At 35.3% G+C, this 14,158-nt stretch overlaps 1 protein-coding gene across 5 annotated transcripts in view; it reads right to left on the reverse strand.

Moving 5' to 3' along the window:
- The window catches only part of DGKH (diacylglycerol kinase eta), a 209,440-nt gene that overhangs the window by 67,280 nt on the left and 128,002 nt on the right, over nt 1–14,158 (reverse strand). For 4 of the 5 annotated variants that reach the window (XM_045839171.1, XM_045839172.1, XM_045839174.1 and 1 more), the window contains exons 7-13: nt 12,831–12,937; nt 12,060–12,185; nt 8,757–8,859; nt 7,288–7,447; nt 5,437–5,545; nt 5,168–5,307; nt 962–1,046 (exon numbers count right to left, since the gene is read on the reverse strand). In XM_045839171.1, coding sequence (XP_045695127.1) covers nt 962–1,046; nt 5,168–5,307; nt 5,437–5,545; nt 7,288–7,447; nt 8,757–8,859; nt 12,060–12,185; nt 12,831–12,937 — 830 coding nt within the window. The remainder of the gene's footprint in view (nt 1–961; nt 1,047–5,167; nt 5,308–5,436; nt 5,546–7,287; nt 7,448–8,756; nt 8,860–12,059; nt 12,186–12,830; nt 12,938–14,158) is intronic. The other variant, XM_045839175.1, reaches the window with a different exon arrangement.

Raw genomic sequence — 14,158 nt, forward strand, 5'->3', positions numbered from 1 at the left:
TCAAAATTTTTAGAAGCAGTTTTTGCTACCTTTATATCAGAAAAAGTTTTTCAAAATTCAATTAGCTTCTTTAAGGAAGAGCCCCATGTTCCTAGTCACTATTCCTTTCCTTAGTTTTGACGAAATCTTAATTTTCTTAATCACAAAACAAAGATTTCAAATATAAAACAGACAGATGAATTTTCCTTGAGAGAAAAATAAGCTATCATAGATCAAATGGTCTTAGTAAGTCAGAGAATAATCCTTTGAAAATTTGGTTGTTTTAAATCTCCAGTGCTTTGAGGTTTAACTGTACTAATTAGTAGTCTATAGCAGGGATGGAATAAAGTGCACTGTTTTCTTTCTTATTTTGATCAACAGGCTTAACCTGTAGACCTAATCGGATGAACCCTCAACAAAGCAGGCAAAGCAGGAAGAAATTACATAATATTCTGGCCAAAAGTGTCAGTGCATTTGGACATTATTAAGAGAGAGAGGCTAACTCCTAATAATCACACAGGTGCTCATGGCTGAAGCAGAAGATGAGGAAATGCTGACAGGAACTTGCTGTCAGCTGGCATTCCCTGTTGGTCAGAGGAAGCAGACAGGTGCAATACTCAGGAAGAAATATTAGGGGAGATTGAAGGGGAATTTGCATGCCTGGTGTTTCGCACACATTCATTAGCATATTTAATCCTCACAACATGGTCATCTCACTCTACAGATGAGGTAACCAAGGCCCACGAAGGTGAGTGATGTGGAAACTCTCACTCCCATTGTGGTGTTCACAGAAGGACTCTAACCTAGGTCATAAGGATTCGGTCCTCTGGGGGACAGGACTACAAGTAGTCAATGAGACCATACCCAAACCAATAAAACATAAAATTAAGTAAACATGCTACCATGTCTTACGAGCTTTCTTATTTGTTCAAGATATTCACTCCATCTTCAAATGGTAATAGGTAAAGGGTTAAAGTCTTACATAAAATTCTTCAGATGCGTCTGGAGGTTCTGGAAGTAGAGAAGCCTTTGGTGGCAATTTGAGTTCATAGGTCATTATACTCCACCTGAAGGGAGAAACATCTTTGGTCTAAAATTCCTTTAAAATGTAATAAACTGACTTTGTTCTCACTTCATATACAAAAATATGCACATATATTTATGAACTATGCCTTACTGTATCTAAAACAACCAAATATGATTGAATGTAAACTGTACTTGAAAAATTAAAAAAAATAAAACCAAATACGAGATAGATAAAATTTGTTAATTTCATAAAATGCTGAATTCATAAGTTATGATTTCCATATCCTGTCAATTCTGTTATTAGTGACTTCAAAATTTTTTTAAGGCCATGACCAAGGTAAGAAATGCATGTACCTAACACTTCCCCTTCTTCATTGATTTTTCTATTCTTGTCTGTTTTACTTCTAAAATGATGCCCATTGTATTTTACTAACTAGATTATAAAGTTACTAATGGATCACAACCCAAAGTTCTAAAACAACATCCTAGATTAAATGCTTACTACCTATGAAAAACACATCACATCCCATGTCACAACCAGCCATGTCAAGTCAGCTTACACATATCTGAAGTGAAAATCAGCTAATTATCCCTTCTTAAGTTAAGAACGGGCTGAGAGAAAAATACTAATAGAAGTAACCGAAGCAAATTTATTTCAATTAGCTATAAATATTAATTCCAAGCCTAACACTGAATCATTTGGTGTTACAGAAAAGCAATCAACTCTGGATAAATCCAGTTGTGTATTTAAAACAGCAATTTCAAATTCTGAGAGAACAATTGTGTATGTTGTCTATAACGGGATGTGAAATAAAGATTTTACAAACAGAGCATAATAAAAGTAGTACCATAACACATAAATTTTAAGAAAAGCATTTCACAACTGAAACCAGAACCAATAGGAAAATTCCAAGATTAGCATCGTTACTCAAATAAGCTTAGTGCATCAGAGTAATAAGTTTTTGCACAAAAATACAAATTCCCAGAAAATCCCCTAAAAGACATATATTTTAGGATATATTAACTGAAATAGTTACATATAGGTCTATTCAACTCTTAACAGGAATGTACTACAAAGAGATATATACTTGATCATAAAAAGCCATTCATTCATCCATCATCCACCCACCCACCCATCCATCCATGCAAGAGATATTCAACATCTCAATGTGACACGACACTACTCCAGAGTCTGGAAATACCATAGTTTATAAGACTTCCCTAAGGAACTTTATATTCTAATGCAGAAAATAGATATAATACAAGCCATATGTAAAATAATTAAGCCTTGAAAATATCCAAATAGGGAGAAATACAATTGAAAACATGCAAAGTCAAGTTCCTTATAGCTGGAAATACTCTGGTCAAAGGAGAGTTAAAGAAATGGAACAGAAATTCATCCAAATGTCTTTAATTCTTTGTACCTTCCATGCTGCACCTCCACCGTGATGGGAAATAATCAGGGTTGAAGAAACAGGAGAAATCAGCCATGAGTCAGAAACGGACACATGTTGGTACTGGCTAAACAGAGTTAGAGGCCAGAAGGTAAGGATCCATCTGGTGTATATGTGCATTAAAGAGGAGAGAGGGCACTGCTGAGGAAAGACCTGGGGAACTAGAGTCTAGATTTCAGTGTAGAGTGCCAGTTCTACCACTTACTAGCTCTGTGACGCCGACAAGATAAATATCTCCTGAGTCTCTTCATCTGTAAGATGGAGATTATAGTAGTAGCTATGTTGAGCTGTGCAGTGATGATTAAGTGAGATGATACTCCATCTAGTGAATATTCTATCTATTTAGATTTACTATCTAGTAAAACCACCAGAAGTGCCAGGCAGACAAAAATCTAGTCATTCTTACTCTAGTGTCTCCACAAGCCTTTTCATCTTCGTAAGACAGTCATTATAATGCTGTTTATTAGCTATCCCACCGAGATGTTTCGAGGATCAAAACAATTGGTATATATGAAAAAGTTTACAAAATTTGGAATATTATTAAACAGCGATATTTTCACATGCTCTTTACAAACAGTATTCCCAAGTTAGTAATGAAAAGCCAGGACCATCTTCCATCACCATATATTTGACCCCTCTTTACCCATATGGTAATGGAAGATGATTTGACTTTGGGTGGTGGGTATACAATGCAATATACAGATCATTTATCATAGAAATGAACACTTGAAACCCATACAATCTTACTAACCAATGTCACCCCAATAAACTTTAAAAGAATCAATTTGAACATATTTTTTAAAAAAGTCATGAACAAAATATTTTTATGTTTCTAATAATGGCGTTTTTTTTTAAGGTTAAGAAATCTAATAGGATTTTTAAATCCCTTTTTATTCTTTTTTTTTCTTCTTATGTTTTTTGCAGGTCTGTATCAAGGAGTTTCACCATGGAGACACAATCTCTCTGCTCAGAAGATAATTTTTATTGCACAAAGGGAAAAGTAAACAAACACAGGGTAAAGGAAATGCCTTTTAAATACCCTTAGCAGCATTTCCTAGGCTGAAATGAGAATGCAGTATTTAAATTTGCCCAAAAAGCTCTCTAAAATACCTTGTGTGATTTGGTGAGCATAGAACTGGGTAGTTGTCTGAGAAGCCACCTCCCAGCTCCTTTAAAGACTGAAAGTTGAATTCACTTTATGCACCTAAACCACTGGGGTGACTGGGGTATCCCTCTCACTGACGTTATATAAATATCTAACTGCTATGCTGTATACTTGAAATGTAATGTTGACTGCCAACTGTAAATTTAACAAAAAAACTTTTTTCAAAAGAGCATTTGGGATAAACTTAAGATAAATGCTCTACAGCCCAGCTCTCTTTTTATTTTTTTCAGTTTAATATTTTATTGTTTATGCTGTTACAGTTGCCCTAATCCCCCCTCTTGTTCCCTGTCCACCCATCCCCCATTTCCACAATCTCCACATTGTTGTCCATGTTCATGGGTCTTTCAACACGTTCTTTGACCGATCCCTTCACCTTCTTTCAACGAGCTCTCATTTTAAATATTCTGCCAGCAAAAGAATCAACCATTACAACATTACCTTATGACAGGCAAGGTTACAATTAATTAAGTTATAGTTCATTTGAGGGTAATTACATTTTAGAATGGTGGCTCCCTGATGAGATATTGTAATTTTTGGGAAGAGCTCCACAGACGGCTAATTCTATCAAAGTTGTTTTGATTCATGTTAACTCAAGTTTATAATATTTAGATACTTGTCGTCTTCTATTTATAGGGTTGGTAAGGTGGGGGTGGGTCATTACTGCTTACTGAGTCCTGTTGCTCCCTATCCCAAAATCGAAACCACTCCTCTGGGATACTCAGGGCATACACATTGTGACTTCTTTCTTGTATGTGGAGCATTCAGAGAGAAAGCAGTGAAGAGCTATGGACAAGGACACTACAAGACACAGGGATAGTTCCTTCAGGTGAAACTGTCTTCCTAATACTTCCCCTGTCTGTGGAAAAGGATTACCTTTTTTATTGTTTTATTTATTTGTTTATAAATAAATAAAACAATGTGTTGTCTTTTTTTAGCATTTACTGTATTTTGCCATGTATGATGAATACTTTTTTGCATATTTTTGAGGGAAAAATAAGGATGCTACATGTGTGTAATGACTACATACCATGGGTATAATAATCCCATGTATAATGCATATAAAACCATGGGTGAACATTATACACAGAAAAATATGGGTAGTTCTTTGTTGATTTAATTCATTTTTCACAGGTGTAATTAAGAAGAGATATTCTAACAAATCTGAATTTTATAGGTCTTTTTCTGCTTTAATGAAACCACAAGATGATATGCAAAAGCACCATTTCCCAAGTTAACTATTTAAGCTTTCTCCTGCACTGAACAATTACAAGTAGTTAGTATCAACATAGCCTCCTATCTTTAAAATAACAGGTTTATTATACTACTGTTCTCAGTTTTTATTACAATTAACTCACTCAAAAACTTTATCTATTGAGTGTCTACTCTCTGCTGGGCTCAATTCTATACCTCAGGAGTAACAGAGCAGACAAGACCAGGAAGTCTCTGCCCTCAAGAGGTTTATAGTTAGTAAAATTTGAATGATCAAGAAATGATTTCAGAGTGCCATTTTTCAAACTAGGTTTAGAAGAGAAGTCACTTTTACCTGTCCAGCATTTTGGTACTGGCCCGTTCCAACTTCTCTAGTATCTGGGGAAGTTGGGTGTCATCATCGTATGAACCTCCCCAACCAAGAACCCGGGCAAGGTCATTTCCAGTACCCAAAGGCAACACTCCCAGCTGACACTAGAAGAGAGCACAACAAGAAGGCCTCAGGCAGAGTGAGAAAAAGGGGCAATTACAGTTCTACACATCTCTGGTGAGCCGGTGTGTATACATTCATGTTAGCTAGTAATGAAAATAATTAGTACTTGCCTGTTTATTCAAGTTGAGCTTATCAATTTCTGACAAAACCCAACCTACACTTCCATCTCCTCCACAAACAAGAATCCGGAAATTGTCAAACTTCTGGAATAATCTTAAACTGAAAGTAAAAAGTATTTTATTTTAATATAAATAAATAAAATTCACTTTCCCTATTTCTTTGTTATTCTGCATTTACTGGTATTCAAGTTCAAATTAAATGTAAGAACTCTTACATATTAATTATACTATAGAGTTAATTTAAGTATAGTTTTAACTCAAGCAAAGCTCTGAATCATAAAGACAAAAGGGGATTATAAGTAGAAATGGAGTCAAATTAGAAGGAAAGCAAAGGAAGAAATGGGAAAACAAACAAACAAAGGAAGCAGAACCCAGGAAAGAGAAAGAGAGGTAAGTGATATGAGATGGTAGACATAGTGATTTTTCTCTTTCCACTATCAGGCTATGTGAGTTCCTAAAGCATTGCTAATTACAAACCAGGAGTGGGAGGTCTAGGGCACTGAGCAGCACTCCAAGCAGTTCCTACAGGGATCCACCCAACCTTGTCAACGCATCACTTTTTGTACTTCCCGTCTGTTTTTCCTCCTCCTCTTCTCCGAGTCTTAGGCCAATCTCTTTACTTCTATCTTCCTTCCTCTCAACTTGTGACACATCCTACCTCCTGAATGTACCTTTGATACCTCAAGTATTGTGGAAAATCCAAAAAATATGTTATACAGACAATCTCAAAAAGTTTAACAAAGACAGTTCCTTGGGTGGGAAAAAATGAATGTCAAGAATATAAGATATTAGAACTATTAAGGATTATTAAACAGATGTACTATAAAGGGTGACAAAGCAAACCAGCAATGGAACAGGCAAAGGTGAGAAGAGAGGCCAGATGAGGAAATGCCAGGACCCAAACAAAGGAAAGCAAGGGATGTCTAAGCAGATACGGAAGGGGCAGGGTACACATGAAAAAGACCCACACCGAGGTGACCAGAAGGGCCTGAACTTAGCAAGAAAAAGACAATGGAAATAAGAAGGAAGACTCTGAAGGGACAGAAGTGAAAAAAAAGCACAAAACGAGACACAGAAGACAGGAAAATGTTAAATTATAAAACATAAAAGGCCTTTTCAGGCATTAGCATCTAAAAATCCCCATTTCTACTTTCATGTTCATGTGTTAAGGTGACGAGAACCCTAGAGAAAAGCTGATTTGGCACAAGTAAACCATACAGAGATGGCTGGGCTCTGGTTCAAATGATACAATCAACGAAAATCATGTACACACACGAAAAACATACTGAAAAATGCATCAAGGCATATTTCCTCTCACTGAAAATATTATTTCATTTTTCTCAGATTTTATATTTAAATGACATTCCAGATAGCTGAAACAATTAACAAAAGTATGCCATTTGTATGAAGTGAGTCTGAAATCCTTGAGGAACTGACTTACAGACCCACGACAGTTCTGTGCTTTGGTTAAATAATTGACCATATTATATATAATCAATACTAGCCTTCCATACAAATCATTTTCTGAGGTTATTTTGTATTTCTATATTTACATGTTTACCTTTCTTAGAGCTAAGCATGCTGTGAGTGCTTATTTAATCTAGTGTAAAACATTTTCTAAACAAATTTTGTAATTTTTAGCACATAAGGCAATTATACAAATATCAAAAAAGTTGTGTTAAATTTATAATTAGAACTTTGCAAAGAGAGAAAGGAATGGGAAGATCAACACAAAGATGTCTAGATGAGTCTACAATTGTCATGAACTGGAGAGCCAGGCATATTTTATGTTCAGTGTTCCATTTCACTTAAAAGAGATATATCTTATTAATAATCAATTACCCTAAATAAGGGCCTCCATTCATTAAATCAAACACCTGAGCCGGATTTAGTAACTGTTTAAATCGTCGGAGGAACTTTACTCCCTGATTATCTCCACTCTTAGAATTGACAAAAACCAGCAGAGGACTAACACAGAATGAAAACGTTGCTCTACAGAAACCTGTAAGAAAACACAGGACAAGATCAGTATGCACAGTTTCTCTCTTAAACTGCTAACAAAAACTCAGAGAAGAGAAATTCATAAAAATAAAGAACTATGTTCATTACTTTAATCAGTAAGTTAAAAATTAGCCACCGAAATGGAGATAGGTTATTTACATACTGAGAATATGTTATCTTTTAAACTATGCTCTATAATGAAAAATTATAACAAACATAATAAAAGTATTAATCATAGATAATTTGAGATATACGACCTGCCTTAACAACACTTATATGAGAACAACCAATCATAGTCTGTGTTCATATTCATTGCTATAAAATACTTTAACTGCTCCTTGATGAGTTCTGGGCAAATATTTTAAAATTTATAATAAACAATAGTACCGTGACATATCATGGCTTACAGAGGGAGGGCTTTTAATAGCAGAGGCTTTTTTTTAAAAAAACCTCTAAGCTTCTTTAGAGGCTTATATCCTTACACCTGTAAGATGTATTGGCATAATTTACACAAAATGTTTGAAAATCGTAATGTACTTTATCAATGCAAAACACTGATAGTATATGGTAAAAGCCTTTCGTAATACAGTTTGCTTAGGAGAAAGTTACTAATACGCTATTCCCAAACCAGTGTTGTAAACAGGTTCCTCAACACTTACAACTAAGTTGTAAGAGTCTAGAAAAAATAAATAAACTTATAGTAATACAAATTCCTGCAATGAAACTATAAGAAAACAGCCCTGGCTGGTGTGGCCCAGTGGACTGAGCACAGGCCTGAGAACCAAAGTATCCCTGGTTTGATTCCCAGTCAGGGCACATGCCTGGGTTGTGGGCCAGGTCCCCAGTAAGGGGCATGCGAGAGGCAACCACACATTGATGTTTCTCTCCCAATCTTTCTACCTCCTTTCTCCCTCTCTAAAAATAAATAAATAAAATATTTTTAAAAAAAGAAACTAAAAGACAGATTTCTAAATAAGAGATATACTAATGGGCAGTTTCGATTATGGAGTAATAAAAACACTTACAGAAATTAGCCTTTTCAAATTACCTTTTGGCACAGAATGATGATCTTATTTGCTTAAGTGTACAATCTAAAAGTCTTATACACAGAAATTTCATCAACATGTTTATAGCTATGTTAATTTTTGAATGTTCTCCTAAAAATTAAATGTACTGCTCAGTAACTTAGATTTATTTATTATATAAAAAGTGATAAGAATAACCAGTTACAATTCTGTTCATTCTAGTAAAATAAATATACACATCAACTTTCAATATATCAGGAATATCCATACACTGCTGCTACATACCATCAGAATCAGTGCTGTTTAGTGCAATTGGAGGTATGATAGACACTTTACACTGGCCAAGTGGACATATAGGATGGTATAAGTCTTTGCAGGCAGTGTGTACCTAATAACAAACAAATACACTTTTAAAAATCATAAAATCAAATCAATATTTAGTTATATTATAAATTATATTTAAGTAACTGATAAGTTAAGGATCAACTATATCACAAAATGTTCAGTAATTCATAAATTACTTTAATGGCACAATATTTATGCTTCTAAGGAACAGGGTAATCATTTTAGAGCTGGGAATTTGATTTGTCTCCATAGCTTATTTTCGTGATTATCTGAGGAAAGTAGTGTAATACAGTAGGTGCTTGTGAAGGCAAGGCGAGGGGCAAGAAGAGAAAGGAGTAGAGAGGAAGGGAGGGAAGCTAACCATTATGCCTTAATATAACTGTCCATTAAAAACAAAAACAGATGACACCTACCTTATAAAATTCTTATAGACTTTAATGAAAATAAATAAAATCTATTATATGTCCACTCTTTCTACAATGATCCTATAACTTTCTATTCACACCTGTTTTATAACATTTCATGTTCTTATAGTTACAAGTATATCCATGCCTATATTCCCAGCTAGACTTATGGCCTCGTAAGGAAAAGGAAAAGGTTCTATTATCATACATTCATCTTGAGAAGTGATGTGCATCACAGGCACTCAGTAAATATAGAAACAAAGTTTCAAGTCACTCCAGATACCACTGAGAACAAAAAAACACAGGGTTAACTTACTTATTAAGTGGGACACACGCAACTTTGAATACTTTACGTACTTAGCTCCAAAGCCTTAAAGGCTGTGGGTTAGAACATAATGTTCTAACCAGTAAAAGCAGATATTCAATTATTTTATGAAACACTAATATGGCATATTTCATTAGTCCTTTTGGATAACTGGCATATTAATGAAACATGCATTGATCCAAACCTTTGGAAAAGTAACTGAAATTTAGTAATTCTTGTTCTGTTGATGACCTAATTTTAGACAGTTTCCTAATTTGATTTATAACAATCCAAAATGATTTTATAAAAACAAGCATGCACAGGTAATTTTAAAAGGAATAAAAATAGAGTAAAACTGAAAAATATAACAATGTTAAATGAGAAAAGTGGAAGATAAAATTGTACCTTCACTATTTTTACAGAAATGTAAAACTATGTCTAGAGAGTAGTAACAACTGGAAAAATTAGTTGACTCATTCAGGTTGTGGAGCTGATTTGGTTTTTCACTTAGATGACTGTGTTTAGACACTTAGTATTCTGCTGTTAGAAACTCCTATTTTAAAGGCAAAACAATATATAAACAGATAAATCAGAGTGTACAGGAAGTACAGAGTAAGAGGTGGCTCAGAAACCCACATGTCTAGTAGGCAGGGTGGACCCAGAATGATTCCACAATAAGGTGATATTTAAGTTTGCCAGGAAAAAAAAGGAAAAGACATTCCAGAATGCTCTCTTCTATAATTTGCAATAATATTATTAGTGAAATCTTTTAAAGATGAGGGTGAATAGAGTGAGCAAATAAAAAAACAAATTTACTCTTACTGTTAAAGTTAGTAAAATTTAAAAACTACTGACTAAATATAAGTACAAACCTACATATTGCAGGTAAAGACAATTTATATAATACTTAAAATATAAGTACTATATAAGTACTTTATATAAGTTTTTATATAAGTACAAACCTATATATTGCAGGTCAAGACAATTTATATAATACTTAAAAAAAAATCCTTCATTACACATGACCTTTCTTTGAAAAAAGTTAAAAAAAAAAAAAAAAAAGACACTGGCTGGCATAGCTCAGTGGATTGAGCGCGGGCTGCGAACCAAAGTGTTGCAGGTTTGATTCCCAGTCAGGGTACATGCCTGGGTTGCAGGCCATGACCCCCAACAAGCCCACATTGATGTTTTTCTCTCTCTCTCTCTCTCCCCCCCCTTCCCTCTCTAAAAATAAATAAATAAAATCTTCAAAAAAAAAACCCAAAAAACAGCTGAAGTTCTTGAAGTAGAGAATCAGAGTCAGACTCCAATAAAACTAGCAGCAGGTCCACACATCACTGATTGTCCCCCCACCCCCACCAAAACCAATCTTAGGTAGGATGAAAATTTTAAATATTATTTAGGGAGCACTCCTTTAAAATTAAGGAATGGCAAAAGAGGGTTTTAGGGTTTGTGGTTACACCAAAACTCCAAAGAGAAATAGTCTATATTAGTATAGTCTGTATTATATTAAATGGGATAAAAGAAATAAAATGTATGCCTATGGCTAACAAAAAGAGGCAACTGATGAAGACTGAATAACAAAAGGACAAAGAGAATCATGTTTAATTTAAAAATGAAAAGGAAACACGGATTACTTGCTAGGCCTGAGTAAAATGCTACAGGACTTTATTTTCCTCTGTGGTCTAAGGAATCAATCTCAACACGAAACCAACACGTCACACTCACATCTCTTACATTTGCTGATCTACACCATACTTACTGAAGGCAATGTTTTTTTTACACCCTTCTTAGGGTGGGCAGGATGGGGAGTGGGGCAGCTGAAGTACAAGACTCAAAACAAGATAAATCAGCCCAATGCAAAGCAATCACTATCACGGTAGCAGTGTCACCCAGTGCTAAGATAAGCACTCACAGCTACTGCCTCCTGGCCCTATTATATTTTAGTCCCCACGCCACCCTCTGTGTGGCCTCATTCACTCTCCGAGTCCTGCTCTGACTGCCCACGTGTGTGCGGAGGCCCAGTCCTCACACAGTCCAGCACAGACTATCACTGGTGCCATGTTATGTGCAGCATGCTTCTCTCCTCTTTCTTGCACAAGCAAGAAAGCTTTAAAATACTTATTTAAATGAAGAGTTTAACACATGGCCTACTATACTCAGTATTCTTTCAGAGAACATCCACAGGATTGTAGCAAAATTACATTTTGTATGCCAGTCAAAATTTGGTGGCTTTCTATACGTAACACACAGTAAACAGGCCTGAAAACAGCAGCCACTGAGGGTGACGAAAGCATAATGAAAAACAGTAAAGCCAGGGAAGGAATAGGTCTTTAAACAAAGGAAATACATAGCAAAAGTAAGTATTACAAAAAGGGTATTTGAAAAAGTAACCAGAATGGAAGGAATACACCTTGAAAAAGATAAATATTACAGTGGGCACATGTGCTACCAGGCTCTGCTGAGCCATAAATTCTTTGCCTCTAAATCGCATACATAAAAGTTATGAAAAGGAGCTAATTAAAAAGGACTCACCATCGTTTTACACCAAAGGCATTTCCAATCTTGCAGACGAAGAACGCTGCCACAGGTTTTGTCACAGACAGCACATCTGGCACTCACAGGCAAGTTACCCTCTAGCCACTGGTGAGGCATAGCCACCTGTGCAGCAGGAATAAAGGACAGTCAAATGAGAGACTGTGGAGCACACCATTCTACCCCAGAGAAACTATATAATAATTTCTTACTCTGTGAATCAAATAATATGTATCATCATGGCACAAATTCATTTACTCTACATTTATTGAGCACGTACTATGCCCCAAGCACTGTAGAGGTAGAAAGATAAGACTAAATCTCTAGGCTTCAGAATTTGTAGTAAGTTGAGGAGAAAGGGATATAAAAGGCATTATATTACAGTGATCACAAAGTGTTATCAGATAGTTTATGCAAGGTACAATGGAGGCAAGATTTTGAAGGTGGGGGCACCATTGAGAGGAGGCCCCAAGGTCTGAGGAGTCAAGATCTGAGCAGACAGACGAGCTAAGCCTTAGAGACATCCTCGTTTGCCAGGTCAGCAAGGCCAGCCCCACACCACTCCGGGGCCCTATTCACATTTCCCTTCAAGTTTAAGAGCTGAAGGAATCATGAAGGATCTGATTGAAAATAAAAACTCATAATTACCCAAACTCTCCCATTTAATACTAATAGTAAATATTCCCACCTAAATCTGTCATTATTTCCTACTGGACAGCAAATCAAAGTGAAGAGGTACTGGGAAGAGATCAGAGACAGAACACAGCTTACTCCGTCTTCATCCTCTATGATGTCCTTCCCAATGGAGGCCAGAGTCGTCCATTTGCAATTATTTGTTGCCCTCACTGCACACCTCTTGTGAGCCTTGAATTTACATACTAAAAAAATAAAGGAGACCATTTCTAAATACCTGTGTACTTTTCGACAAATGATTAAAGGAAATCACAGTGTGAAATTTTAAAGGGTTGGAGGGTGGAAGGAAAACGAAAACAATATTTTAAAAAGTTCAAATTACTCTTCAACAGTAGTAATGGTATTCTATTAAGCAAATATGGCTATGTATTTATGAAGTACTTTTAATTAAGCTACAAGTTGCTACTTAGATTCTATTTAGTCATAAAAGAAAATCAGAAAAGGATGAAGACAAAAGAACTGGTTCTTGAGAAAGGAAACAACATACACACAGAGAGAACTAAATATAATTCAGTAAAACATGGGTGCTAGTAACATCCCATTTCTTACTCTGAGTGCTAATTACATAAATGTGTTTAATTTGTGAAAAATCCAACAAGCTGTATGCTTCTGAAATTTAAAAAGCATGAAAATAGCATTAAGGGAAAGAACAAGGTAATTCAAAGGAGTTCTGAATTGCAAGTATGTCAAGACACTTTCCAGGCACCATGGGAAATAGCCTGATAAGGGTCACAAAGATGGCACTGTCCTTGGAAAGTATTGTGTTGGAATGCCTACAGCAAAATGTAGAGAAAAGAAATGAAGTGGTGTTTTCACTACATGTATCATTAATCCTCCACAGCTAAATTACTACAAAAGGGCCTACAAAAAATAAGAGACACTGAAAACTATATAACATAGATGAAAGAAACTGAAGACAAATAAATGAAAAGATTCTGTGCTCATGGACTGGAAGAATTAATATTGTTAAAATGCCTATACTACCCAAAGCAATCTATAGATTCAATGCAATCCCTCTCAAAATTCCAATGACATTTTTCACAGAACTAGAATAAATAATTCTAACATTTATATGGAATCACAAAAGACCCCAAATAGTCACAGCAATCTTGAGAAAAAAGAAGAAAGCTGGAGGCATCGTGCTCCCTGACTTCAAGAAGAAACTGTTTCTCATGTGCTCACAACTGTAAACCTGCTTTTATCCTATCCTGTATATTGTAAAGCTGCAGCAATCAAAACATTATTGCGTTAGTATAAAAAAAAAAGACACAGAAATCAATAAATAGAAAGTCCAAAATAAACCTATGCATATATGGTCAATTAACTTATGACAAAGGAGCCAAGAAAATTAAATTAAGGAAAGACAGTCTCTTCAATAAACTGTGTTGAGAAAACTAAACAGCCAC

This window comes from Phyllostomus hastatus, unplaced genomic scaffold (genome assembly GCF_019186645.2).
Source record: "Phyllostomus hastatus isolate PE091 unplaced genomic scaffold, TTU_PhHast_1.1 phas_contig_29, whole genome shotgun sequence".
In the NCBI taxonomy this organism is placed as follows: domain Eukaryota; kingdom Metazoa; phylum Chordata; class Mammalia; order Chiroptera; family Phyllostomidae; genus Phyllostomus; species Phyllostomus hastatus.